Here is a 25,957-nt window from a genome sequence, read left to right as displayed (position 1 = left end):
TGCAATTTTTATTGACTACTCACATATCTTTGGAAATATTTACTTATCTTATTTCAAGTAGTCTTTATAGTCCAAGTATGTTTTCTAACAGCTCATACATGGAACAGTTTTATCACTAACATTCAGAAAAGACAACAAATGAATCCTGAGGATCCCTTCATTCTTTATAAAATGTTTTTTTAGCCATTGTCCCCTGCTCTTCATTAAATATATACACTTCATCTTTATTTTAGGCCTTCTGTCTTGTTATTTTTGTTCATGAACTAGCTATTGCCTGTTTGTTACTTAACTATGTTTTTAGGACACATTTGAACATCAAATGATTATACAAATAAATCTTGGGGGAAAAATTGTCTTAATTGCCACTGAATAAACAGCATATTATTAAATTAACAGTCTCAGATTATAGCAACCATCCGTCATTCAGATAGATGAGGCACATTCTATGAATTTCATGATTGTGGATGGACTATTGAAGCTTGTTGGCTTAGCTTTGAAATGAATATACTAACATAAATGTTTTCAAATTGTTTATTTCACTTGTGTTTCTTTAATCATTTTGAAATGATGGTCTACCTTTATCTTCAATTAGTATTTGTTTAATAATACTATATGAATCACATGGGAGTTTAGTTTTGGAGAAAAGATTTTACTTGTTAAGCATTAAAGAAATTAACAGTATTCTTAAAGATTGTAGATCTTTGGGATGTAGGCATATATGTTTGGATATATGCAGGGACTTGGAATAAACATTAAGATATGTTACAAATCACGTTATGCTGCATTGATTTTACTTATATTTAGAAATTCATTTTAACAGTTGATGTTCTGGTGATTTTCTCTTTCTTTGACCCTCTTATATCACATAAAAAATTAAGTTATTATATGCTTAAGATGATCAATATGTTATGTTTCATTTTTTTCAGCTATTTCTAAAAATAGCCTATTTTCAGCATTAATAAGTTCAGCACCTATTTATTGGAGTTGCTGCTGTCAAATGCAACTTGTGTCTAATGAGTTTGGAACAGCTTTCTTTTCTTTTTTCTTAAAGCCCTTTTATCAGATACTTAGCCCGCTGAGTTCTCATATTCTTGATGTGGTCAATAAAGATTTCTTAGGAAAAGTGTCTTCTTATGCTAGTTCAAAAGTTTAAGGGATAGGGGCCGGCCCGGTGGTGCAGCTGTTAAGTTCGCACGTTCTGCTTTGGTGGCCCAGGGTTCACCGGTTCCAATCTCGGGTGTGGACGTGGCACCACTTGGCAAGCCATGCTGTGGCAGGCGTCCCACATATAAAGTGGAGGAAAATGGGCACGGATGTTAGCTCAGAGCCAGTCTTCCTCAGCAAAAACAGGAGGATTGGCAGCAGATGTTAGCTCAGGGCTAATCTTCCTCAAAAAAAAAAAAGTTTAAGGAATCAAGTTCATGTTCACAAGTTGAGACTTCAGAGCAGTTGCTGCCTAATTTTTTACCCAACTTTTCCAACAGAACCAGCTTTGTCTTTTCTTGCCATAAATTTGGGTAAATACTTTGAATCACTGTGGAGCAGGCGCCGATCTTGGGTTTCTCCATATAATGAATCATTTCCCATCTTACAGCCTTCAAATTTCAGTCTCAAAACATTGACTAATTTGAGTCAAATAGAAGATGAGTTGCTTTGAGTTCTCTAATTAGAGAAGTATACTGAGCTTGAGAAGTGGAGTGGACATTGGGGGAGAGTTTGATTGCATCTGGGTCACCTTTAGAGATAAAATATGCCAGTTTTCTTCTGCAGTGAATCAGGCCACATGTCAGAGCATGCCGGAATGACATTCTCAGTTATCCTCCCACCTACAGGGTGGATGCTATTCCTTTCTCAGCACCACTATCTTCAGCCCCAAGCTGTTTTGTTTTTTTTTTCTGAAGGAGTTTCTACAGAGAAAAATTCTGTGGACTTCCTATGGAGAAAAAGTCAAGTGCATTAGGGAGAATGCATTGTTGTAGGAAAATAGTCATTTGTGTATTCAGCAAATATTTATCTAAGTAGCCAAACATACTGACCAAGAGCATAGAGTCTAAACCTAGACTTGTGGGTTAAAGAGCCAGATCCACTGTGTGACCTTAGGCAAGTTACTTGATCTAAATACCTCAGTTTCATCATCTGTAAAACGGATGTAATGGGAGCACCTGCTTAACAGTTTTGTGAGGAGATTAAGAACATGAGTGTATGTAAAGTGACTGGCATATAGTAAGAACTCAAATGTTAAATATCATTATTAGATGTTGTCATATTAGGAACCTGAGTTTAGTACTGCTAACTTACTAGGAGGAAAATATTCTTCCTTAGCAAAACACAACATAAAGGGGGTTCTTTTTTCGAGTTGGCTCCAGTCTGAAATACTTTAAAGATTGATACTTAATCTGTATGGAAATTATGGTATGGGAGGAGTACACTGGTGTGTACAAGCATGCATTTTGCTCTCAGTTATCTGACGAAAGATTTTGGGTAGATGTTTATTTCATATCCTTGTGCCCTAATATCGTAAGAGGAAGTGACTAACCACAATATTTAACCAAACCTTCTGATCTTTGTCTACTGGCAAGCTGTCAGTCGTGACTGAATTGATGGCATGAAGATCAAAGTCCATAATTATGGACCCAGCAAGTAAAGATATTACTTCTAGACTTGGCAATTTTATATTAACCTTCAAGTCAATAATCTTTACAACCCAGTGTGGGTCAGTATTCCAAGATGATTTAATTACATGTGCCACACAATGACATTTTGGTTAATGACAGAGCACATATACAATGGTGGTCCCATAAGATTAATAGCATAGAGCCTAGGCATGTAGTAAGCTGTACCATCATCTAGTTTGTGTAAGTATGCTGTAAGATGTTTGCACAATGATGAAATCACCTAATGATGCATTTCTCAGGATGGATCCCTGTTGTTAAGCGATGCATGTCTGTATAGTAGTAACCCCTTATCCATGGTTTTGCTTTCCCCTGTTTCAGTTACCCACAATGAACTGAGGTTCAAAAATATTCAATAGACAATCCCAGAAGTAAACAGTTCATTAATTGTGTGCGCTGATCTGATGAAATCTTGTACTCTCAGGCTCTGTTCCGCCCGGGACGTGACTCCCTTTGTCCAGCGTGTCCATGCTGTATGCCACTTTCCCGTCAGTCACTTAGTAGCTATCTCTATTATCAGATCCATGTACAGGTACTGCGGGACTTGTGTTCAAGTAACCCTTACTTTACTTAATAATAGCCCCAAAGCCAACTTTATTATTAGTTACTATTGTTCATCTCTTACTGTGGCTAATTTATGAATTAAACTTCATCATACGTGTGTATGTGTAGGAAAAAACACAGTATATTGTAGGGTTTGGTACTCTCTGTGGTTTCAGGCATCCATGGGGGGTTTTGGAACGCATACTGTGTAGCTAATCATGGCCCTTTCTTTTTCTAAATTTACCGACAGCATGGAAAGATGGGGTTCAGGAAGTAATGAATTTGTGGTGCAGGAATCCTACTGTTCCTAGTATTTATAACCTAATGTCTCAAACCAGCTACACAATTTAGATTAAAGCAGATCTGGTCTGCCTAACAGAGATGTTTGACTTTGTGTAATGTTTGCTTGAGAAATTGTAATTAATGCTTCACAGCCTCTTCTGATGGATTTGTTATGGTTAAATTCATGACATAAAATTCATAATTTGTATTCTGTTTTTTTAGTACTTTTGGCAATATTAATGCGCCAAAGAGTGAGATAATATATCATCCCATGCAAAGATTATAACTGATTTCTTACAGTTATACAGTACATTTAAAATGTATATTTTATGATTCTTAATCTTTGGATGGAAAATATGTTATATATGAAGGTTTTTTTAAAAAAACTTCTCGCCTTGCATTTTTCCTTCATTCGAGTCAGTATATTTCAACTATAAAGTATGTAATAGTGTCTGTTTTAGCCAAAAAAAAGAAAAAAATCCCACCTTTTGGAGCTGTAAAATATACAGAATCGAAAGCTGACACCTAATATATTTTTCATTAGATACAGATGTTCAATGTAAAATTCTTCAAGTATTCATGAAAAGCAGGATAACTAAAATTTTTCAGGTATAATGCATAAAAGGAAAAAATCATACCTTTTGGTAAATTGCTAATGACTTTTTAATGAAAGCCATTTTTCTTTTTAAAATTTACGAGTTCCTTTAAATTTATTGCAATCATCTTGTCACTTAACATTAGAAATAGAATCTTTAAATTGCCATGGAGCTTAATGAAATAAGGACATCTAAAAACCTTTTCCAAATTTAGAAAATCTTATACGTAATTTAAAGAGGAGTCATTCAACAATTCAAAGTTTACCTACTTTACCTTGAAATTTAATTGGTAATTCTGAAAGTATTTGTAACATTTATTTTTCAGACTTGTGTGCAAAATAGCTTTCTTATTATTGTTAGAAAATGAAGGCCAATAGGATGAATGCATAATACTAATTCTGTTGTGCTGGCTTTTTGTATCTTGAGACTATTACTTTCATTCCTGCACTGAGTGGAGCTGCATACAATTTGGAAATAGTAGTTCTGTGTAGGCTCCGTCATGGTAAGTACTTAGAGCTACTGATGTTTGCCACCTGCAGAAGTCATTGTGCTAACCGGGGGCTAAAATGTGAACTATCCAGTGGGGAAAAAAGAACATTAAAAAAAAAAACCGTAATTCTCTTTCCTTCTCCACCTGCCTTTCCCCCCAAACTGAAAAAGAAAAATCATTTCAAACCGATGTTTCTTGAAATCCAAATATATCAGTTATTGCGAGTTGAACGTAAGTCAGTAGTTTATCTGTTGTTCTGGTTGTGTTGTATTTATTTTAAGTGTTCATGGAATTGAGCTGCATACATTTTTCTTAAGATAAAAGTTAATCCTATGAAAGTCTCAGTATAAAGTGAGTTCCTCTAGCAGGCCTTCCCATCTCTACTGTCATGGCTTTAAAATACTTTTAAAATACGTCCTTTTTATTTCCTTTAACTTAACTACTCTTCATAAAAATAATACCTGACATTTTCTCAAAGTTTGCCAGCATTCTATTTCTTCATTTGTTAATTCATGTGCTTACTGAACACATTCATTAGGTGCCTACTGTGTGAGTAACATTATGCTTACCTCTGTAGGAACACACACACACACAGAGATATGCCTCAAGAGGTTTATAGTGTGTTAAGGAACATGAGAACTTTATACAAACATGTTACTAGCCATAGAAAAAGTTTGATAAGTGCCAGAGTGAGTGGTACTCATGAGTATGACTGATAGAAAAGAGATCAGGGGCCGGCCCTGTGGCCGAGTGGTTATGTTTGCACGCTCTGCTTCAGTGGCCTGGGGTTTGCTGGTTTGGATCCTGGGCACAGACCTATGCACCACTCATCAGCCATGCTGTGGTGGCGTCCCACATAGAAGAACTAGAAGGACTTACAACTAGGATATACAACTATGTACTGGGGCTTTGGGGAGGAAAAAAAAGAAAAGAGATCAATGTACATGGGGAGGGTCTCTTTCTGGATTTCTAATTAAAGGAAAGATAGAACTTGGCCAGGCAGATAGAAGGTAGGAGGACACTGCGGGCAGGGGCCGTGCCAGGAACAAAGCCATGACAGTAGAGATGGGCAGGCCTGCTAGAGGAACTGTGAAGGCAGGGTGCAGAGCAAGGAGCAGGGTCTACGATGTTAGAGTAGAAAGGCGGAGTAGAGACATACAGAGAGGCCTTTGGAGATTGGGTTAGAGGGGGTGTATTTCATCTTCTAGGTAGAGTAAAAGATTAGGGACTATGCAATAAAGATGAAGAATGACCCAGTGAGGGTGTTGTCTAGCAATAGTAGTTTTAGCAATGAGTATGATATGTTTCGGAGAGGGAAGTTGAGGATACAGGAGTAGCCACTGTTCTTGTTTCTAGAGGTTTAAGTGTTAGACCATGAAAATTTTTATTAAGATGATGGTACCAGGAACAGAAGGAAGCATGAATCTGCAGGACTCGTGACTAATAAGTTATAGGAAATTAAGGCAGGAAAATAAAATATTCTGAAACTTAGAGAATTACAGAACTAGGAAAAGGAGAGAACTTTGGGAGAGTTGAGTTTGGGGAGCATATAAGAAAAAAGTTAGTGCTTTTATAGGGCCACAGAATGAAGAAATCAGCGATAATTAAAGGGTGCAAGGCTTCTTTTGGGAGTGATAAAAATGTTCTAAAATTGTTGTAGTGATGATTACACAACTCTGAATGTACTAAAAGCCATTGAATTATACACTTTAAATGGGTGAGTTGTAAAGTATGTGAATTATATCACAAAAAAAGTTTTTAACAAAATGAAAGAAAAAAAAGAAAGAAAATCTGCTTTGGGACATGTACGAAAGAAGAAAGGGCCAGCCCTGCTGGTCTAGTGGTTAATTTGGGGGTGATCCGTTTCAGCAGCCTGGGTTTGTTCCCAGGTGTGGACCTACACCACTCGTCTGTCAGTGGCCATGCTGTGGTGGTGGCTCACATACAAAAAGTGGAAGATTGGCTATGGATGTTAGCGCAGGTGAATCTTCCTCAGGAAAAGAAAGAAGATGAGAAATAACCCTTAACCAGTTAAATGTCAGAGATGAACGACTGTGAATCATCTTCCTGAGGGCAGTCATTGAAGCTGTGAGAATGGTTGTGAGGAGTGAGCAAAAAGCAGAGACCTGAACCTGGTGATTCCACAGGTCAAGGACTGTGGTAGGAGGGTGAATGGTTGGAGAGGTGGTGTTTTCTTACCGAGACTTTGTCACTTGCATTGGTTTTACCTGTATCATCTTAATCTGGAAAACAAATTCAATAGAATTTAGAGATGTGACTTTGTGCTTTGCCAAGCTATTGAAGTTGCCAGTGGTGGTTGATTTTTGATATAGCATGGCTCTCTTTCAAATTAAAGGAAAGAAAGCTGTGGCATTCTTGTAATCAAAGATGCATATGTAACATGAAATACCAGCTCTGCTTCGTGCCCTTGCTTTGCAGGCCACAGTAATTGAATGGGCTACTGAGGATGAGAGTGAAATGACTCTCAGAGGCCAAATTGTATAATTATTGGTAAAGCTGGCTCTTTGAGTTTCATTGGTTGGTTTTTATTTCTCTTGATTGCTAAATGGTGGGACTCTTTCACCCATATCATTTTGCCACTTTTAATGTGAAATAAAATTTTTATGCACTTGAAACTCTATTATGAAGACATAAATGTTGAGATTCTTGCAACCAAAAAAACCATAAAATTCCAAAGAAACTCCTTTCCAGTGAGTTCCTATCTCAGATATGTAACTCGGCTGGAATAGAAATGTCGGTCATAAAAACTGCATCAGATACGTTGGCGTGCGTTTCACGTTTGCGTCGGGGAATGCTTATATAATGCTGCTTTTTGCCTTTGCAGGGAAGGAGATAACAGCGGAAACTTTCATGGAGAAATTGGACAATGGTGCCCTGCTCTGCCAACTTGCAGAAACTGTGCAGGAGAAATTCAAAGAGAGCATGGAGGCTAACAAGCCCACAAAGGTAAAAGATCCCAAGGCAAAAATCTCTGTCAGGAAGTGGATCCGCTTTGTAGCTGCTTATGAATGGAGTTTCATGTGAGAATTTTGTTGTGAATGGACATGTTAATGTCTCTAATAACAACAGAACACAGAGGGTGCTTTTCAGTTAGGCAGTGTTAATTAGGTTAATAGGCAGTAACTCTAATTACTTAAATTACACAATCCTTTTGGTAAGTCTAATTGAATGGAAGGTTATGGAAATTGTTGGTATTAATACAAAACAAGTACTGTGTGTAAACTGGTCGAATCTGATCTATCGATGAAAAATTTAGCAGAGAAATAATTTATGTCATCAGGCAATAAGCAAAATCTGGGCAAGAAAGATTTACTGAAAAGGTCTTTGTTTCCAAATCAGTCGTTATGGCAGAATGTTGGAACAAAATATCTGGCGTGCATAATTTTTTGTTTGTTTTAAACAAGCAGTAGAATTGAATGAAGTAACTTTGGAAAAATTATTTTCCTCTGACTGTTCAGATTTCTTTTCTGCACATTAGTTCTAATGTTCTTTTGTGGTTATTATAAACACATAATAAAAGTGTAGTGTTTGATATTTTTTGAAGGAAACAAGACAGATGACACTTTTCTTAATTTTTAGTAGAGAAGGGAAAGAGTTAAGCAAAAAATAAAATAATGTTGAAGACAGCTAAAAATAAAAATAAAAAAACAACTGTTAAGCTTTCTGCAAAAAAGTAAAACTGATTATTTGCGTATAGTTGCTTAATGATTACTAAACTAAAATCTGAAAAAAGAGCAAGATCCCTAAAACAATGCATTTTTATTATTATTATTATTTTTTGTAGCACTGTGCCTAGTTTGGGGATAGTGTTTTATATCTCTCTGTAAAGTGCTATATAATATACAAAGCTCCTCCATTTTTTGTTTTTTGTCATAAAAGCAGCTCTATGAAAGTATGAATCAATTGAGTGGCTCCCAAGCCTTGCTGTACATTGGGATCTCCTGAAGATCTTTAAAAACTCCTGAGCACTGGCTCCTGAACATGCCTGAACATTCTGGTCTAACCCCTATGGGGAACAGCCTGGGGAGTGGGATTTCTAAAAAGCTCTGCGGCCGATTCCACTGGGCAGCACAGTTTGGGAACCACTGCATTCAGTTCTTTTCTTCTCTATTGGATAGATGCAATCTGAGTGATTTGGGCAAGATCAGCCAGCTGGTAAGTGACCAAACAAGAACAGGATGTAGGCATCCTCTTTCCAAGTCTAGTGCTCTCTCATGGTGGTTCCCTATGGTAGCATAGACATGAGGAGATGTTTCTGAAAACGCTCCATGTCAAACTTAACGTTAGGACTGTTAGGAAACAAATACTCTTCGGCTGCAGTTTCCATTGTAAGGTGACTGGCCTCGACTTCACCTTACCAATGAGAAAACATCATGCCTATTCGGAGGACAATTTGTATAGAAAGTTCACCCTAAAAAAATTAACAGACGAAAAAAATATGCTGTGCTCAGATTCTTTCGAGAGCATAATCTTACTGTTGCATAGATCCTGGAACCTCTATTTGGATTGCTTATTGTTGAAGAAAGAGAGCCCATTGCCTCAATGTTAAGATCTTGAGTCCTTCCCAGTAACATAGAATAAACAGCTCCATTAAGGCTAGTGCATAGTTTTCTGGTTTTGTTTGTTTTGTAAGCTTTTGCTTTTTAAAACAGAAACTAAGATCCCCAAATAGAATTATAATTTTAAGACTGTCAAATGTAAGACAGACCTCAAAACGTTAGCTTATCATTTAAAAGCTTTGACATTGAGCACATTTTGCTTGGGTTCCAGTTTTGTTATTCACTAAGTGGACATGTCTGAACCTTGGCTTCCTTCTCTGTGAAATAAGATTAATTATGACGTATGTATGCCTTTAGAAAGCATTGCACAAAAAAGGCTCTAAAGAAATGTTATTTCTCCTCCTTATTGTGAAAGAGTTGAGACCTGATGAGAATTTTAGATTGACTAGAAGAAACTAGAAGAAACAAAAATAAGTGCTTTGTAAATGTTCATAGTTAGCATGATAGCTACTCTCTGCCAGTATGTGTATATTTACCCCAATCTCCATGATAGTATGTAATATTGAGAATAGTTACAGGTCAAGATTTTGATAGGTGTTTTCCTCTGAAACATTTATTTCAAATTATATCATTTTTATGTTAATACTATAAGGTGTAAAAAGAAACAAAGAAAATTTTCCTTTCAAAGTAAGTAAAACCACAGGGGGTTTCATTAGACCTGAGATACTTCCTTGACTCTAAGCCATTTGTTTAATCAAATATAAAGCTCAAATTTATTCTGATTAGGATAAATATATTTTAGTATAAAAACTCAACTGTGGCAATTGAACAAGCATAGATTTAAAAATACCCTTTGTGACCTCACTTTCAATGCTCAAAAAATCAAATTTAATCTGAGTTGGAAGTTGACACAATTATTCTTGACTGACTTGCCTTCTGTGTCCTTGGCAGATTTTATATATTTCACAACTTACCTCTAACAATATGCAGCTTAAATCAAAATAGCATATGCCTTACTATATGAAAAATGCAAAGAAGGCTAGTTTTTCTTTCTTACATTTTATGAGAAACTTTTCAAAAGGTGAGAAGCCAAATGGCTAATATCTTCATAGCTATTATTGTTCATAAATATAGTTTTCTAAAGACTCATGGTTTTCCATCCATTTTTGTTAATAAATAGAAATAGATGTTATATGAGATTGTATAGCATTTTGTTATTATTAAATCTAAATTTAAATAAGAATAGATTTGATAAAACCCAGGTAGTTAAGTTTCCATTGAATATTTCCCATGGAAAAAAAAAGGAAGCTTTCAAATTGAGTATAAATAACCTGTATGATACAATATTAAGTCTGCTTGTGTGTGTGCATGTGTGTGTGTAATTATTTTCTACCTTAGCATTTTGAAATCTGGGGACAATAGTGGTGAAGATAGATGAGTTGGTCAGTAGCTTTGCTGAATTCGTGAAACTATTATGTTTAGGGAGATGTTAAAACAGAATTATGTAAAAAAAAAAAATCAGTGACAAACTTGATGCCATCTAAAGTCATGTCACAGGAATCCCTTTGTAATTTTCTTCGAGCAGCTGAAATCTCACATTCCTGTTCTCATAGCAATATTTTTACTTTTCCTGATTGATAGTTAATTTGGGGATTTTACAGCTGTGTAAACACATTTGCGCCAGTAAGTTATGCCTGGTATGTGTGAAGTATGTCTGCATTGAGAGTGATTTAAACACTTAATATTTGCAAGTAAATTTAACAAATATGTTACACAGTTTACAATGTTTTAGTTATAAATGCTTGACTCTTGTATCCTATTCTGGCTTGATAAAATACTCTGAATGAAAACAAATTATATCCTGTGATTCTTTCCTTCTGGGCATGAATAGATCAATAAAAAAAAAAAAGAAGCAGCCTCTGTATGTTTGTGAGTTATAAGTGATTCATCTCAGCCTTTGCATGTCTCACTTTGCATGGAAGCAAGGCAGAGATTTCACAGAATTAGGCAGTCGTTGGGTAGAGGCATTCGAGACCAGTGGACAGCAATTTAATGTATAATTTGATTTCGGTTAGTTTGTATGTACCATAGAAGAATGCACTGTAACTCTAAATGTTAATATTCCTGGAACTGGGGATCTTTAAAGGCAAAAATCTAAACAAAACTTATCTTTCCAATATGCTATCAGGATGAGAAAACCGAAACAAGTGAAAAGTCCAGGGTTTGGTTTTTATGCCTTCTGACCCTTAGTTTCCTGACTCAAAGTTGGCATCTCCAATCAGAACAGAATAATTGTTGCATTGATGTATGAACTTTCATTTCCTGGTCAAGATAGAGTTCAACTGTATCAACCTCTTCTTATTGTATATTTACTCTGTCCTTTTCCACCCGTCATGACTTGCTGATCTGTGTACAATATTCTCCCAACCACTGGGACATCAAGATGGTGTAAGATATTCAAAGGGCTCAACCTCTTTTTCTCCTAACATTCCTTTCTGTTTGTCTCATTTATCTTGGGAGTCCCTGCACCAGACATCAGAGTTTCCGTGGGTTCAGAGCTTCCTTTGACTTCAAAGAGCCCTGGGTGGTTCGAGCAGGTTTGAAGCACATGAAGGGAAAAGAAAAAGAAGAAGTTCTGTTACCTAGTAGAATGCTGCATTATGCTCCAAGGAAGGAACTCAACAGTCACCGTCTAAATGTAGAATTCAGTCCTTGTTTGGGAGAAAGAACATCCTAGTCAGATAGGATGCCCACACTGCAGCTGCCCATCAAGAATGCCGCTTCTCGGAGCTGCAAGATCACGATACCTCAGGATGAGATGCCATCCAGGAATTCAATAAGACATAAAGATTAGAGTTTTTCCCCTCAAAAAACAATAGCGTATTTTTGTTTAGAGAATAGCTTGTCAAGACTGACTTCAGAGAAATCCAGAAGTTTGTGTTTACTCCTGATTTCGCTGAAAGAACAAGAAAGTATGGTAGAAGAGATAAAAGATTTTTCTTGAAAAGAAAATTTCAGCTGTGATTAATCTAGAATCATGAATATCTGGCTATACAACTAAAATAATTATGTGTCCCTTAAATTCATAGTTTTGAAATGCAAAGATTAAAGCAACAGAGTAACTCATGATAAGATGGAGGGAATATAGGTGTAATGACATGGAAATAAATGTGGTTTTTTTTTTTTTTGATATGTTATTTTGCTGCCTGAGACTGAGGGGAAAACAAGAAAAAAAAAAAAAGGAAAAGTTAACGATAGTGTCCAATTCCTCAGGATTTAAAAAAAATAACTACCTTCAAGCTTTAAATACATTAAAGTAAGTTGTTTCCCAGTATGAAATTAAATTTACTTGTCACCATTTCTCTAAGTCCCCCACCACCTGGAAAATCTTTCATCTTTAGATTAGAGACAATAAAATGTCTTGCTTAATGTTTTTCTCACCAGGCGGGTTTGTATTCTCTACCATCTTACAGGGCTATGGCACAGTGGGGTTTCAGTGCCATAGCAGTAAATGCTGGTGTATCAGATAGAATGATATGGAAAGGAGCTTGACTTTTTTTTCCACCTGTAGCTATCTAATCTTCGGGGACTTGATATGGGCTATATGCGCAGGATAAGAAAAAAAAAAGCAGCAATGTGAAAAAGCAGGCATACTAGGGCGTGAATGATGTGCTTATGGAATTGACCTGGATCTTCAGACCTAATTGAACTAATCCCATGAGTGACACTTCTACTCGATGATAGAGTATTGCTGGGAACAACTAGAAATACGGCCAAGTTGACCATCTGGTACTAAGTTCATGATAAACAGCTCAAGTTTCAGGGTCACTGGTATCCCAACATGGAGATTCAACCTCCGTCAGACAACGATGGCAAGCTAGGAAGATTTGCATGGTGTCCTTTACAAAAAAGGCAATGTTCCTACATGGTCCTTACTACTGGACCCTCAAATCTCATTTAGTTGGCAAAGCCCTCTTCCTGGGTTCTCATTGGAATTATCTTCTACCCTGTGGAATGCATGTGTTTTATGAAGCCCTGTAGTTTTCCTACTATTCCTGTTCTTTAATATCAAATCAGCAAAATATTGTGCGAGTTTGATGTCTTGTGTGATGTTGAAATGTCCATGGTCCCTGTAGGTTATGTCACAGAGCTGGAGCTGATGTACAGGATAGTAAAAGAGTTCTGTTATTTTTGTCAAGTGTATGCAAACTGCTTCTGGAGTTTTCTATTTACCAAGATTAAGAAAATTGCATGTTCCAGACCAGTAGATGCATGCCAAGTACCAGGATATTTACTAACATACTTCAGTGAAAAGACCACATCTGGAACAGCAGCTCTGATCGAAGCCGTTACTTCATTATAATTTCCCTGCTGTTCTTCGTGTCCCATCCATCTTTCATATTGGCTCGAATTGAACACAGATGTGATAGAAATCACTTTCCTTGCCGTGCTCGGGTCATTGATAGTAGTGTGAATCTTTGATTTTTTCAAAGTTGTGATCTTTTATTTCGGCCTTCTAGCAAATAAGAACTTATTCCATATGTCAGGGAATAAATGCCAACAGTTGCTGAGAACATCCATGCCAATTACACATTCAGGTAAAAGTATAAAAATGACCTCTGATGTGTTCAAAGGCACAATAGCCTTAGTGTAAGGTGAACTTAGGTCAAAAATCCATGTGTTACCTGATCCCCACAAGGCATTTCCCCTTCTCTAATGCATAGTAAACAGTTCAGGTCCCTTTGAAGATTAGAAAGAAGCTTTTAGTGAAGATTTGAGGTCATTACTCCTTTCAGTCAGTGGACCTTGGGTCTATAAATTGGCTCTAGTCTGGGTTCTCAGAAAGATTCTCTTATTTTTTGTCGTAGCTGTTTTTGTTATACAAATCAGGAACTTAGGGAGGTGCCTTTCAATTTACATCTAAAGGCCCCGTCATTAATAACCCACAGTCAGCTCTCCTGGGGCACGTCGTTCTGAGAGATTTGATAAGCCTTCTTTGTGTTCTGGCAACCACATCCACCTGGCCTTTGGAGGTTAGGTGCCACTATCTGTTCCTGCCACCCTGAGCATCTCTATTCACGTTAAATTGAGAGAACTCCTGTCACCAGCATTCTCATTCTGGAGAGAAAAGTCACATGAAAAAATTCTGGAACTTTCCTCACCATCCTGTTCTTCACATCTAATGAAAAATAGAGCCTCTTTGGGCCCCACTCAGTGACGCAGTCAACAGTATGCTTAGGTGAGGTGTACATTATGAAGTGCATGCAGCATTTCCTCTCCAAGTTTTGAATTCCTTTCTCTATGTTATACCAAGTGATTTCCTGCCTTTTAGCATCGTTTAGTGTGGGCCAGCATTGGATCTATGTTTGTGTTAGCAAATCTAGCAGACTTTTACAGGGTCATCTGTGGCTGTCAGTGCTAGCACGCTGAATTCTAGTTAGTGCAGTTGGAATCAATTCATTCTGGCAAATCTAAATTACATCCTGTTTTCCTCAGTCTAACACCCTATATACATAGAGAAAAACTCTGCCATAATACACTTAGTGGCAGTCAATATTTTAAATGTATGTTGAGGCTATGCAGCTAGTTGGCTAGGAATTCCTGTGTTGGCCAGGAGTCTTGCTGTGAGACGGATCTGAATCAATCCTGCTCCAGGCACAGGACTTTGAGACCCACTGGAGGATGTCAGCTCTGGCTCTGGCTAGCTGAGATTTTCAGGACAGAGCAGTGGTTCTGGGAATGTCCACATTAACGGATAGCTTTTTCTGAGCCTGTCGGGGAGAATACCAGGGGTGGGGGAGTCCCCCATGTACCCTCCCTACTTCCTGAGAGGGAGTGCTTGCTGTTTCATGTCCCAGCTTACCCTTCCTCTTGATGCCTCTCCCCCAAGGTAAGAATTTAGGCTCTTTGCCATTTGGGAACAGGAACTGATCAAGGGACAGGAATTAAGCAAAGGACAGGAGCCAGTACCAAATGCAAATCGTGTTCTTATTTGAGTTCCTTATATAATAGCTATTCTGTGGAAATTTCTTCCACATCCAAAAGCTCACGTATGAAGGAAATTTGATAGATTTCTCCAAACTTGACAACAGAACTTTTGTAAATTTCATAATTTATGATATTTACCTGTAATGAGTTATGAGGTTGAAAGAGATTTTTCTAAACTGTTCAAAAGGTTTACTCTGGGACCGGCCTGGTGGCATAGGGGTTAAGTTCATGCACTCTGTTTTGGAGGCCCAGGGTTCTCAGGTTCAGATCCCGGGTATGGACCTACACACCGCTCATCAAACCGTGCTGTGGCAGGCGTCCCACATATGAAGTAGAGGAAGATGGGCATGGATGCTAGCTCAGGGCTAATCTTCCTTAAAAAAAAAAAAAAAGACTTATTCTGATTAATCATGCTAAAAGAAAGATAGGATTATCTTTCTAGTGTCCCTATGAAAATATTTCTAACTCATTGTTTATGAAGAGGCAATCAAAAAGTATAAAGCCAAAATCTACAGGGAAAAAAAAATAGCGTTCTGTCAGGCAATTAATTAATAAAAATATTATGTTGTTTTTCTGTACTTTGTGATAGTTCTAGTGTTTATCATCTTTTAAAAGTTATGAATTTGTTGTACCTTCTTCTATTATCCTAAGTAAATATTTAATTTCATATCTAGCTTTATATTCATAATCCTGTATTCTTTTTCATAAAAAGGACCCCAAAATAGTATAAGCTTAAAACCTCACAAAAATGGTTTATTCTCCAATCCTTGCCTGATACCATGGGCTGCTAGTTTTCCATTGCATAGTTTGATCCAATATCAGCTTCAACACTAACTCCAAGTATCCTATCTTTTTCTGAGGCCTGATGCCTGAGCTTTACTTGCTGGTACTAAAGAAATAACAACCAAAGGCCTTGCAGGGCTCCGGATTTATACCATTTCCAATGGTTATGAAGCACAGACACTTGGGCAGTCACTTCTGAGTCCTGCTGTCAGAGGGAATCATTTTAAACCTTTTTTTTTTTTTGAACGGAAGTGGCTAATAGTGTGGACTCAGCAGCCAGACTTCCTGGGTTTCAGTCATGACTCCACCATTTATTAGCATGGGAAAATTACTTAACTTCTCTGTGCCTTAATTTCCTCATTTGTAACATGTAGGTAGTAATAGTACCCATCTTATCAAGTTGTTGTGAAGACGAAATAAATTAATATCCATAAGCACTGAGTAGTATTTGGTACATATGGGTGCTCATAAGTTTATTTTATGATTTCTCTCAGGATTCAAATTTTAGCCGGAGAGAATCTGATTAGTGTGATTACAGTCAACTCCCTAACCAGGTCATGGCCTCACCTTGATTGACATTTACTCAGACTGAATGAAATGAGAGATGGATTATTTCCCATAGGAAGGGAGAAAGGATCCTGGAAGAGTAGAGACATCTTTTTGGTCTTCGTACTGTGTAGGTAGCACTGGCCTCCTTATTTATGGTTTCCCCATCTGTCAGAGCACCTGTACCATATTGTTATACTTAGTTGTTTTCTTGTCTTTATCCCTTTACTAGACCCTAAGATCCTTGAAGACATGGTTTACGCTTTATTCATATATAGGTCCATCATAATAGCTGGCATATAGGTGCTCAGTAGATATGTTCTTGGATGAATAAATGAATGAAAGAATGAATGACCCGATGTAGTTACTTACTTGTAGATCAAGAATGCTGTTTTCAGTGGGTTTTAACAATCCTTGGTTTTTAATTCTGAAGCCTTTTATTCTCACCAAGTTTGAAATTCCTCCCTCTGCTGGTTTTGCTTAGCTCAAAAGTCACTGATGTTCAAAATCATGAGGAACAAAGTTGACTTTTAAGCAATGGAGAAGACGGAAGACTGGAGAATTTTCGGAGAAGCAAAAGAATCTGAGGACATTAAAAGTGCGGACAAAAGATCGGCTGAAGTGACAGACCATGGACGTCTGAATTAGTTAGTAAGAGAATTCTGGAGGACGTTGGTCATTTAGGTAGTTGCAGATATTATATAGTCACATGGTGCGTTATTATTTGAGTTCAGAGCATTATGTAAAGGTAAAAATGTTGACAAAAATGAGCATATTAATATCCAAATGTTTTATTCAATTGTAGAATTATTTTTCAAGGCCTATTTATAGTGTTTGCCATGGTTGCGATAAAATAAGGATCAGATGAGTGAGAACTAATGGTTTTATGAATTTGCTCACCATTGAGAATTAGGAAAAAGAATAATTGCAGGGCCTTTTATGTAACAGGTTCTCAAGAGATATTTTTGACCTGAAACGAAGTATTGTTGCAGTAATTAAATGTTGTGTCTTTCAGTTACTGAAGGAACCATAAAGGTGAAATCACCATGGGATTTTTTTTTGCATCTTTTCTCAATAACTGCCCCTTTTTTGTTCAATAAAAATAGTTGGTGAGTGAAATGGAACTATAGGAACCATTGTTCCTCCTCAGAGCCTCTAATTAGCCATCTACCAAAACACTATTTAAAAACCAAGGTAAAAATGCAGTTTCTGTAAAACTGTAGGAGGGAATCAGAGAATTATGGTGCTTAGGAACAATGAGCAGCAAATGCTACTACTGGCTTTCTGAAAATGTGCTTTATTAACCAATGGATAAATCAAAAAGGAAATGAGGATGGTCATGGAATATAGCAAGTTCATCATTTTATTAACCTTTAATAATATCGAATGTTATGAACTCCAAATATTTTGTGATAATTGAGTCCTACTTAAATGTATTATTCTCAAATTTGATAGATATTGATAAGTATATGTTAGGAACAAGAGATGATTATATTTACTATGGATATTTATGTGCATATGTTTTAGTGGTGAGAAAGAGTGAGGCAAAGACAACACAGTCTACTCATGGAATTTACTCTCTATTATGGAGAAATACAATGCATGTGGTATTACATAAATTTTGAGATCAAGCTTACAAAAAGATTTGAAAAAATTAATCTCAAGCAGCCACAGATTGAATAAGAGAAAGGCAGTGTTTTATTACGTGGTTGAATTTAGACTAGAACTTAAACATATAGTAGTATACACTGAAAGTTTTCATACACATAGTTTTTAAAAATTTTATTTTGAGTGTGTCTCATCTACTTCCTAAATCAAATTGTATATTAATTAAAAATAATAAAGATGCTTTACAAAATATAATGACTATACACACATTACAATGCCCAGAGTGCTTATATATGGGCCTATTGCAATGATTTTTAAGTGGGTTTCAATACACTGATTTGACCATTCCTACTACCCATCCATTATTACCTCCTTTAATCTTACTTTCTATTATCACAAACTCAAAATCTAAATTATTCTCATTTGATTGTCCTCCATGAATCATTGAAGAATTGCCACTCTCTTATACTCTTTGGGACGGTGGCAGAGAAAGCTGGTGTCAAGAGGCGGGCTGAGCTTCTTTGGGAAAATTACTTAAAACAATATCAAGTTTGTTGACTTATCTGTAGGTGGAAATAGAAGCTGTACTACATTGTGGCTTTACATACTTATAATTATTTGGACAAGAGTATAGGTCCCAGCCAGATGGAAAATAACCATGTGCAAAGTGTGGAATTGACCTTCCTGACAAGCATTCATATTTGAAATGGCTTTCTTTTTATGAACAAAGAAGCAAGTGAAAAGAATCAGAATTACTTGAGAATTCTTCTCAGAGTACCTGAGAGTAAAATGCAATCTACTGTTATCATCTTTGGCTCCTTTCTTATGTGTTGTAGGCCAGTCATTGCCAGCCTTTTTTATGAGAGCGAGAGCAAGGCATTGTTTTCCCAAATTCTGATGTCATTTTCCTATTGGAGTTGGCTTTTGTTGAGTTCTTTGAGCTCAGAGATGTGAGAGAGGCTATTTCTAGCCCTATTCAGTGCTCTAAGAATCCCCACATTCCAGAGCAAGGGGGAGAGGAGAAAGACCAGGTGGCAGCATGGAACCTAGAAATTTGCCAAGTTTCAGAGGCTGCAAGTTCATGCGAATCTGCTGATGAAGGACCATCCATTATAATTCTTCAGAAGCTCTTTCAGAAGTTCAGACTGGAAGCTGTTGTTTGCTAGTATACATAACGGTCGAGTTAAAAGCATGTGAAGCCTAAGACTAAAAATAAAACGAGTTGAATTGAAATTCCAGAAAGCATGAAAAAATATTAAAAGAGATTCTGGATTAGAAGAAGGGGGCGCACACACACACACACGCACACACATTTTTCATTTACATTAAACCTGATGGGATTTTTCCATGATGACATCATCTCTTCCACTGACAGGCTCACATCCTGCTTTTAAGCGCACGCAGGCACTCGGGCGGGACAGGATTGTAAAAGCACTGTAAATGGGAACTGTTTTCACGATATTCGATAGCACTAATTGTGGTCACTGCTGTTTCAAAGCACTGTGGATATAGATTACTATGTCAAGAAAAGTCACCCTCAGCATATGGAAAGTAGAAATTAATTATTTTAAAATGAGCTGTTGCTAAATGCTTTGGAGAAATTCAGGTCATTTAAACAAATCAATAACGAATCTGCATGCCATTTCTTAAAGTAGAGCACTTACAGATTTTATAACAAGAGCCTTGTGTAAGGGACTGAAAATTAGAGAGAAGTGTTCCTTTTTAATTTAAAAATGTCTGAGGATTGTTAAGTGATTTAAAATGTAAGTACTCACCATATTGATGTGTGTGTGGTCCGAGGTGTGTGGTACTGGTACATTACAGAGTAATGGCATAATGTTTTTAGATGAGGTAATTGAGTTTACAGTATATAGAGCTCTTCAACTGTGTCTTAAGCTTTTGCGGGCTGACTCCATGAATACCTTCTATTGTTTCACTGAGCAGTTTGAAAATGCATTACATGTCATGCATGGAGCCGTATGTATTTTGTGCTCATATTACGTTGCTAGTCATGTCTAATTTCACACCAGCCTAGGCCGCTTGTCTAGTGGATGCCTTGCTAGCATCTATTAGCCCCGTCTAAGAAATAGATAATCTAGCATTGCGTGTACCTGGAAGCCAAAATTTAAAAAATAACAAAAACAAAAACTTAGCTCAGTCAACAATTGTTAAAAAGAATTAACACTTGGAAGTGAAAAAGAAGAAAGGAACCCTAAAATGGGAGTTAACCAACTAAAGTCTGAATAAGTTCAGGAAATCTCCTGCGAGTCTATTTTGGACAAGATGTTATGAAGGACATGAAGGTGAATGAGTCATAGACCCTTCCTTCTAGGTCAGGAATACTTGTTTTTATACCATGCCTCTCTTCTCATAATGGTGTTTTTAAATACATGAAATGAAACATACAGGGTTACACATACAAATAAAGGGAATCAATTATATTGAAATATAGTTAGTACAACGTTAAATATTAAAGCACAGGTTAAACATAAAGAAGCAATATATTTGCTTATTTTTATTAATTTGGCATTGGTTCTAAAAAATCCTGTAGTTTTAACATACAGCAGAAAGTAAACCCACTGTTTCCAGATATCAGCAGCATTTGTAATGCCAAATGAAAATGTCTACAATTCCTATTGGTAAGAAAGCTACTAGAGTTTGATTACATTCGTAATAAAGGAATATTAAAATTTGGTTAGAGGAAAATAAAAATAAAGAGAATTTTTTGCTCCTCTCAAGTTCACGAAGGCTTGTTCTGGATGATCACAACCTAGTGAAGAATATTGTCATAAACATACAAAGCTCAGGATAAACAGATTTTAAATAAAGTACAGTGGGAGAATTAAGACAGGAGAGATTAATCTTCATATTCTTACCTATATAATCAATGTGTGTGCAAATATATATAAATAAATATGTACAAATTATATATATTGTATGTTATAAATGAGGAACCAAAAACCATATTTTGTCCCATGTTGTCCTGTTTGCTATATTTAAACATTGATTAAAGATTGAAAAGTAGATACTGATCTTTTTTCTCAGACTTAATGAATACCATGGATATGATAATAAAGCCAACATTTACTATATACTTATTCTGTGCTGGTCAGAGTAAGCTTTTAACACGGATTAAATCATCAAATAATTTAAAATGTATCAGATCACGTCACTTCTTAGCTCAAAATTCTCCAGTGGCACCTCAACTTACTTTGAGCAAAAGCCAATATCTTTATGACTGTCTGCAAGTTCCTACAACCTCTATTCCCCAACTAACTATCTGATCTCACTTCCTATGACTTTCCCCTCATCCCACTTTGCTGCAGCCGTACTGACCTCCTTGCTGTTCTTTGAACCCAACAAGCAGGTCCCACCCACCACAGGGCCTTTGCACTTCTTTTTCTATCTTCTTAGAGTATTCTTTCCTCAGATAGGTGTATGACTTGCTCCTTACTCCTTTCAGGTCTCTGTTCAAATGTTATATTTTGGCCCATGCCTTCCCTGACCACCCTAGAGAAAGTATCTTTCAAGGATGCTCTTCGGGAAATTTCAACTGATAGACATTTATTGAGTGCTAACTGTGTTTAAAATGCTGATAAATAAAAAGAAGAGTAAAGCATTATTGTCTCCTCTCAAAGGGCTTACAGTCTAGTTAAGTAAATAAAATATGAATATATAAAAATAGAGATATCAATGATAAATGCTCAAAAAATGATATATACCAGTGGTTCTCAAACTTTGTATCACCATAACATACATTATATTGATGACAATCAATTACTCGACAAATATTTATTGAAAACTTAAAATATGCAGGACGAGTTACCTTGTGGAGTAGCAGGGAAAGGAGAATAACATTAGCTAATAATTAGGCAAACAGTGGATTACAGCTGTTATGTGTAAGCGTGGGAAAGTGCATGTGCACGAATGGCTTTAAGAGGACAACCTGGAGTTGTAGAAAGGATTTTTACATTATTCTGAAGCAAGAATGGGAATTAGCCAGACAGAGAGGGAATCCAGAGGGTTCCAAATACAGAAAATAGCACATGCGAAAGCCCTTGGATGTGGAGGTGCAGGATGCCTTCTACCCTCCTGGCACAGTATGATGCCTTTCACACCGGAGATTTATCTCGTGCTTTCAGAGGGACAAAGTGGGTGAGAGCATCCTTCTTGCACCAGCTGTTTCTCAAGTACCTTTAATTCAAAATAATCAATATGCCAAAGTGGCATATTCTGCTCCCCTTAGCAGGCTTGGCAGGATTTGGTGATGAATGGGGTAGAAAGGTCCAGAGTTTCCTATGTGAAGAAATGGGTGGACAGTGGTGCTTTATTTTGCAGTTGGAAAGGCAGGGGAACAGTAGAATTGAGGATCATGGGTTCCTATGCGCATGTGCAGTATATCCCCAGAGGTACCTAAGTGTTATGAGCCTGGTGGGCTCCATGTCACCCCACTCCTTTCATTTCTGCTCAAGAAAAAAATATAAACAAATGAGTAAGGGGGTACTCTGGAGATAACCTTGAATATATGCCTTAATTGTCATAGTCCTAAAAGATATTCAGTTATAACCTGTGGGATCAATACTTGTTTTTAGTTACAAACATCTGTAGACTTAAGTTTTAGCTGATTGATTGAAACACACCATTGTACTTTGGCATCTGCTGATAAAGACAGTAGATTCTACAGGGTTCGGGAAGCAAGTCAGTTTGTTAGGGGGCCTGGAGAAGTTGCACGGAAGCAGGGAATTTAATCCCTAGACCTGCTGCAAATAGATGGACAGAGAGGAAAAGCAAATGCAGTGGAAATTCCTAGTGAATGAACCAAATATTGAAGTTGGAAAAATACAAGCATATTCTAGGGATGGTGAATTGCGTAACATGGTTGATGTGGAGAGCCTGTGAGGAGGACTTCTGGCTCATGGACTGGTGAGGGTGGCGGGCCTCATAGCTGCAAGGCTCATACGTTTGAACCTTGTTATGTAGGCAGTGAGTGGAGACTGAGAGCCTCAAATGTAGGAGGATTAACATGATGCTGCTGTGCAGGCTGAGCTGGAGAGATCTGAGGCTGAAGACAGGAGGGACATTTTGTGAAGTTTCTGCATTTATTCAGACATGAGATATTAAAGGAGTTAGAGTAAGGGTGTCAATCCTATATTGAAAGGGGCAGGATAATGGAAGATGTGTTTACCTGAAAATAACGATGATCTGGGTTGGTGACTTATTGGCCACAGTAGAAAGGGTTAAGGGAATCAAAGCTATACTATGATTTGTGGAGTTTTAAAAATGACAATGATGAGGGGAGAAAACTAAAAGAAGGAAATTGTGTTGGAGGGAGAGCTATCACGACTTGATAGATATCCCAGATGGTAAGACGTGTCATTGGCAAGGAGGGGTATTTTTGAGATTATGCCTTTTGTGTTTCAGTGACCATTAAAATCCCAGAGAGGTTCAATTGAAGCCCCAGGCTGAATCTTGTATATGTGTTTAAACCTCCCTTGGCTTCAGTTTTCTAACAAACACATATTTAAACTTGACTATGTGCCAGGTGTTATTTCAAGAACTTCCCATATAAACTCATCCATCCCTGACAGCAACCCTATGATGTAGACACCATTATTATGCCATGTCACAGATGAAGTTAAGTTACTTCCTGAAGTAATGCAAGTAACAAGTGAAAATCCAGGATTCAAACCCAGGTAGTCTAGCTCCAAAGTTTGTGCCTGTAACCTTTCCACTCTGCTGCCCCTCGATGGAGATGATATATATTTCTTAGCAACGCTCAGATTTGTACTGTTGAGAAGGAAGAACTATTCCTCTCCCCCTAGGTCCTTCTGGCTGGTCTAAGAATTAAATTGATACGAGACAGAATAAGAGGAGAGAATCAAAGTTTAATAACGTGTATACATGGGTGAAACCCAGGAAATCTGAGTACCTCATCAAAATGGTGGAAGCCACCACCTTAGATACCATCTTCAGCTAAGGACAAAGGAGGATGTTGGGGGTAGTGGTTTGGGACTTCAAAGGGGAGGAAGGCAGGGGCTAGCTTGATGGCATAGTGGTTACATTTGCACGTTCTGCTTCGGCATCCAGGGGTTTGCAGGTTTGGATTCCAGGTGCAGACCTATGCATGACTCATCACACCATGCTGTGGCAGCATCCCACATACAAAAGAGAGGAAGATTGGCTCAGATGTTAGCTCAGGGCCAATCTTCCTCACCAAAAAAAAAAAAAAAAAAAAAGGAGGAGGAGGGCAATTCACATGGAGATGGAAAAGCAAACGTTTGGTAACCAAATGTTGGCTGGGCCATCTGTAGAAAATGTGACCCAAGAGGGAGAACTTTGATGAGAATGGGCTTAGTGAGGATCCTCCCAGTCGGCCATACCCAGAGTTATCCATGGTGAGGGCCTGTCCTGGAACAGAACTTCTATCTTAAATTCTTTTAGGCAATTAGGGGAAATGTCAAAGTTTCTTTCAGAATCTTTTGTTCTTAAAAATAATCAAGCCAAAGACACATTTTGGGGTGGCCAATTCTGATCCCCCACAGTATTAATTCAAAAAATATCCCATAAGTACTATTTGATAGGAATTGTACTAGATGCCAGAGATAAAATGGTGAACAAAACCAGACATGTTCCATACTTCATGGAACTAAACAGTCTGAAGGAGGGAGTTGCTCATCAATTAATGACATGCAGGAATCAGCAGCAGAAGCCCTGGAACAATGTGGATTTTAACCACTTATAAAGAAGTGTGAGGGGTGGTGTTTTGGGGTAAGCAATCCTTCATCTGGGATTGGGACCTAGTCGGGCATCAAGTTATAGGAAAGGCAGAGAGAACAGCTGTGGGTGAGGGCTGTGTGGTGGGAGTGAGCGTGGGGAGTATGCAGAGTGAGACCCCACCATGGTGTGCCCATAGGAGAGAGCAAGGGACCTCCCTAGGTCAGCAGGGAGGAGCCAGGCTAACACAAACCTTGGAAGCCATATTGCAGGAGCTTTGCCTTTATCCTGAAAGCACTGGGAAGCTAAGTCTGCCTTTTGAAAAGTCCACCCTGATGAGAGTGTAGAGAACAAGGACGAATGCACATGGTGGTGAAACAAATTAGAAGATGGATAAAAACAAATTATAATTAAATCACCAGACAAATGTGAAGCATCTTTAAAAAATTTTTTTCCTACATATGTGGGCTTGTTACAGTAATTACAGACATGATGGTGTAACTATTTTTCAACTCTCACCAGGGCATTCTTTGTAAATAGAACTGAAAGTAGACATGTATTTTGAAAAATTAACATTAATTGAGTATGAACTATGGTCTCAGATTGGTATTAGGCGCTTTCCAAAACATCTTATTTAATCCTCAAGACATGTTACATATGATGGTCCTGAAGTTCCAAAAGGTTAAATAAGATTAAGTACTTGTTCTTGGTCACTAGGTCTTAGTGCTAGCAAGTTTCAGTTCCAAGGCTTAAGATTTTCCCCCTTGAATTCCCAAAAGTTTAACATCCTCATGTTTCAAACTGATTAAAGTCTAGGGAGATATCCTCAGTGAATTGATGGCACTTATGGTGTGGCCAAAATCTGTAGCATAGTGGAGTTACCAAAAAACAAAACAAAACAGTCTTTGCTCAAAAAGTGTTTGGAAATCTGTTAGCCACTAAAATAGATTGGGTTTCCTGGAATCCATATCACAATCTCTGGACTTATGAGAAATGTTTTTCTGTGCTGGATTTTTTATAGATGGGTACCAAAAAGTAGTTTTAACTAATATATTAGAACCAGTAATTCTGTGAACTCAAAATTTGCTGCCAATAATTATAAATTGTTACATCTTAGTATGTACAGAATATTTATTGGAAAGGAAAAAGTCAAGATACAATTTAAAAGAATTTTCTTGTGTATTCCCTTAAGGTAATTCCTTGAGGGTAGGAAGG

At 37.4% G+C, this 25,957-nt stretch overlaps 1 protein-coding gene across 4 annotated transcripts in view; it reads left to right on the top strand.

The window, feature by feature from the left end:
• Positions 1–25,957, top strand: part of GAS2 (growth arrest specific 2) — a 126,607-nt gene that overhangs the window by 12,423 nt on the left and 88,227 nt on the right. For all 4 annotated transcript variants that reach the window (XM_046638498.1, XM_046638497.1, XM_046638499.1 and 1 more), the window contains exon 3: positions 7,429–7,550. In XM_046638498.1, the coding sequence (XP_046494454.1) occupies positions 7,429–7,550 (122 nt within the window). The remainder of the gene's footprint in view (positions 1–7,428; positions 7,551–25,957) is intronic.

Source organism: Equus quagga, chromosome 14 (genome assembly GCF_021613505.1).
Source record: "Equus quagga isolate Etosha38 chromosome 14, UCLA_HA_Equagga_1.0, whole genome shotgun sequence".
Classification (NCBI taxonomy): Eukaryota; Metazoa; Chordata; class Mammalia; order Perissodactyla; family Equidae; genus Equus; species Equus quagga.
The sequence above is the reverse complement of the archived record's forward strand: the minus strand, read 5'-3'. Positions and strand labels throughout refer to the sequence as shown.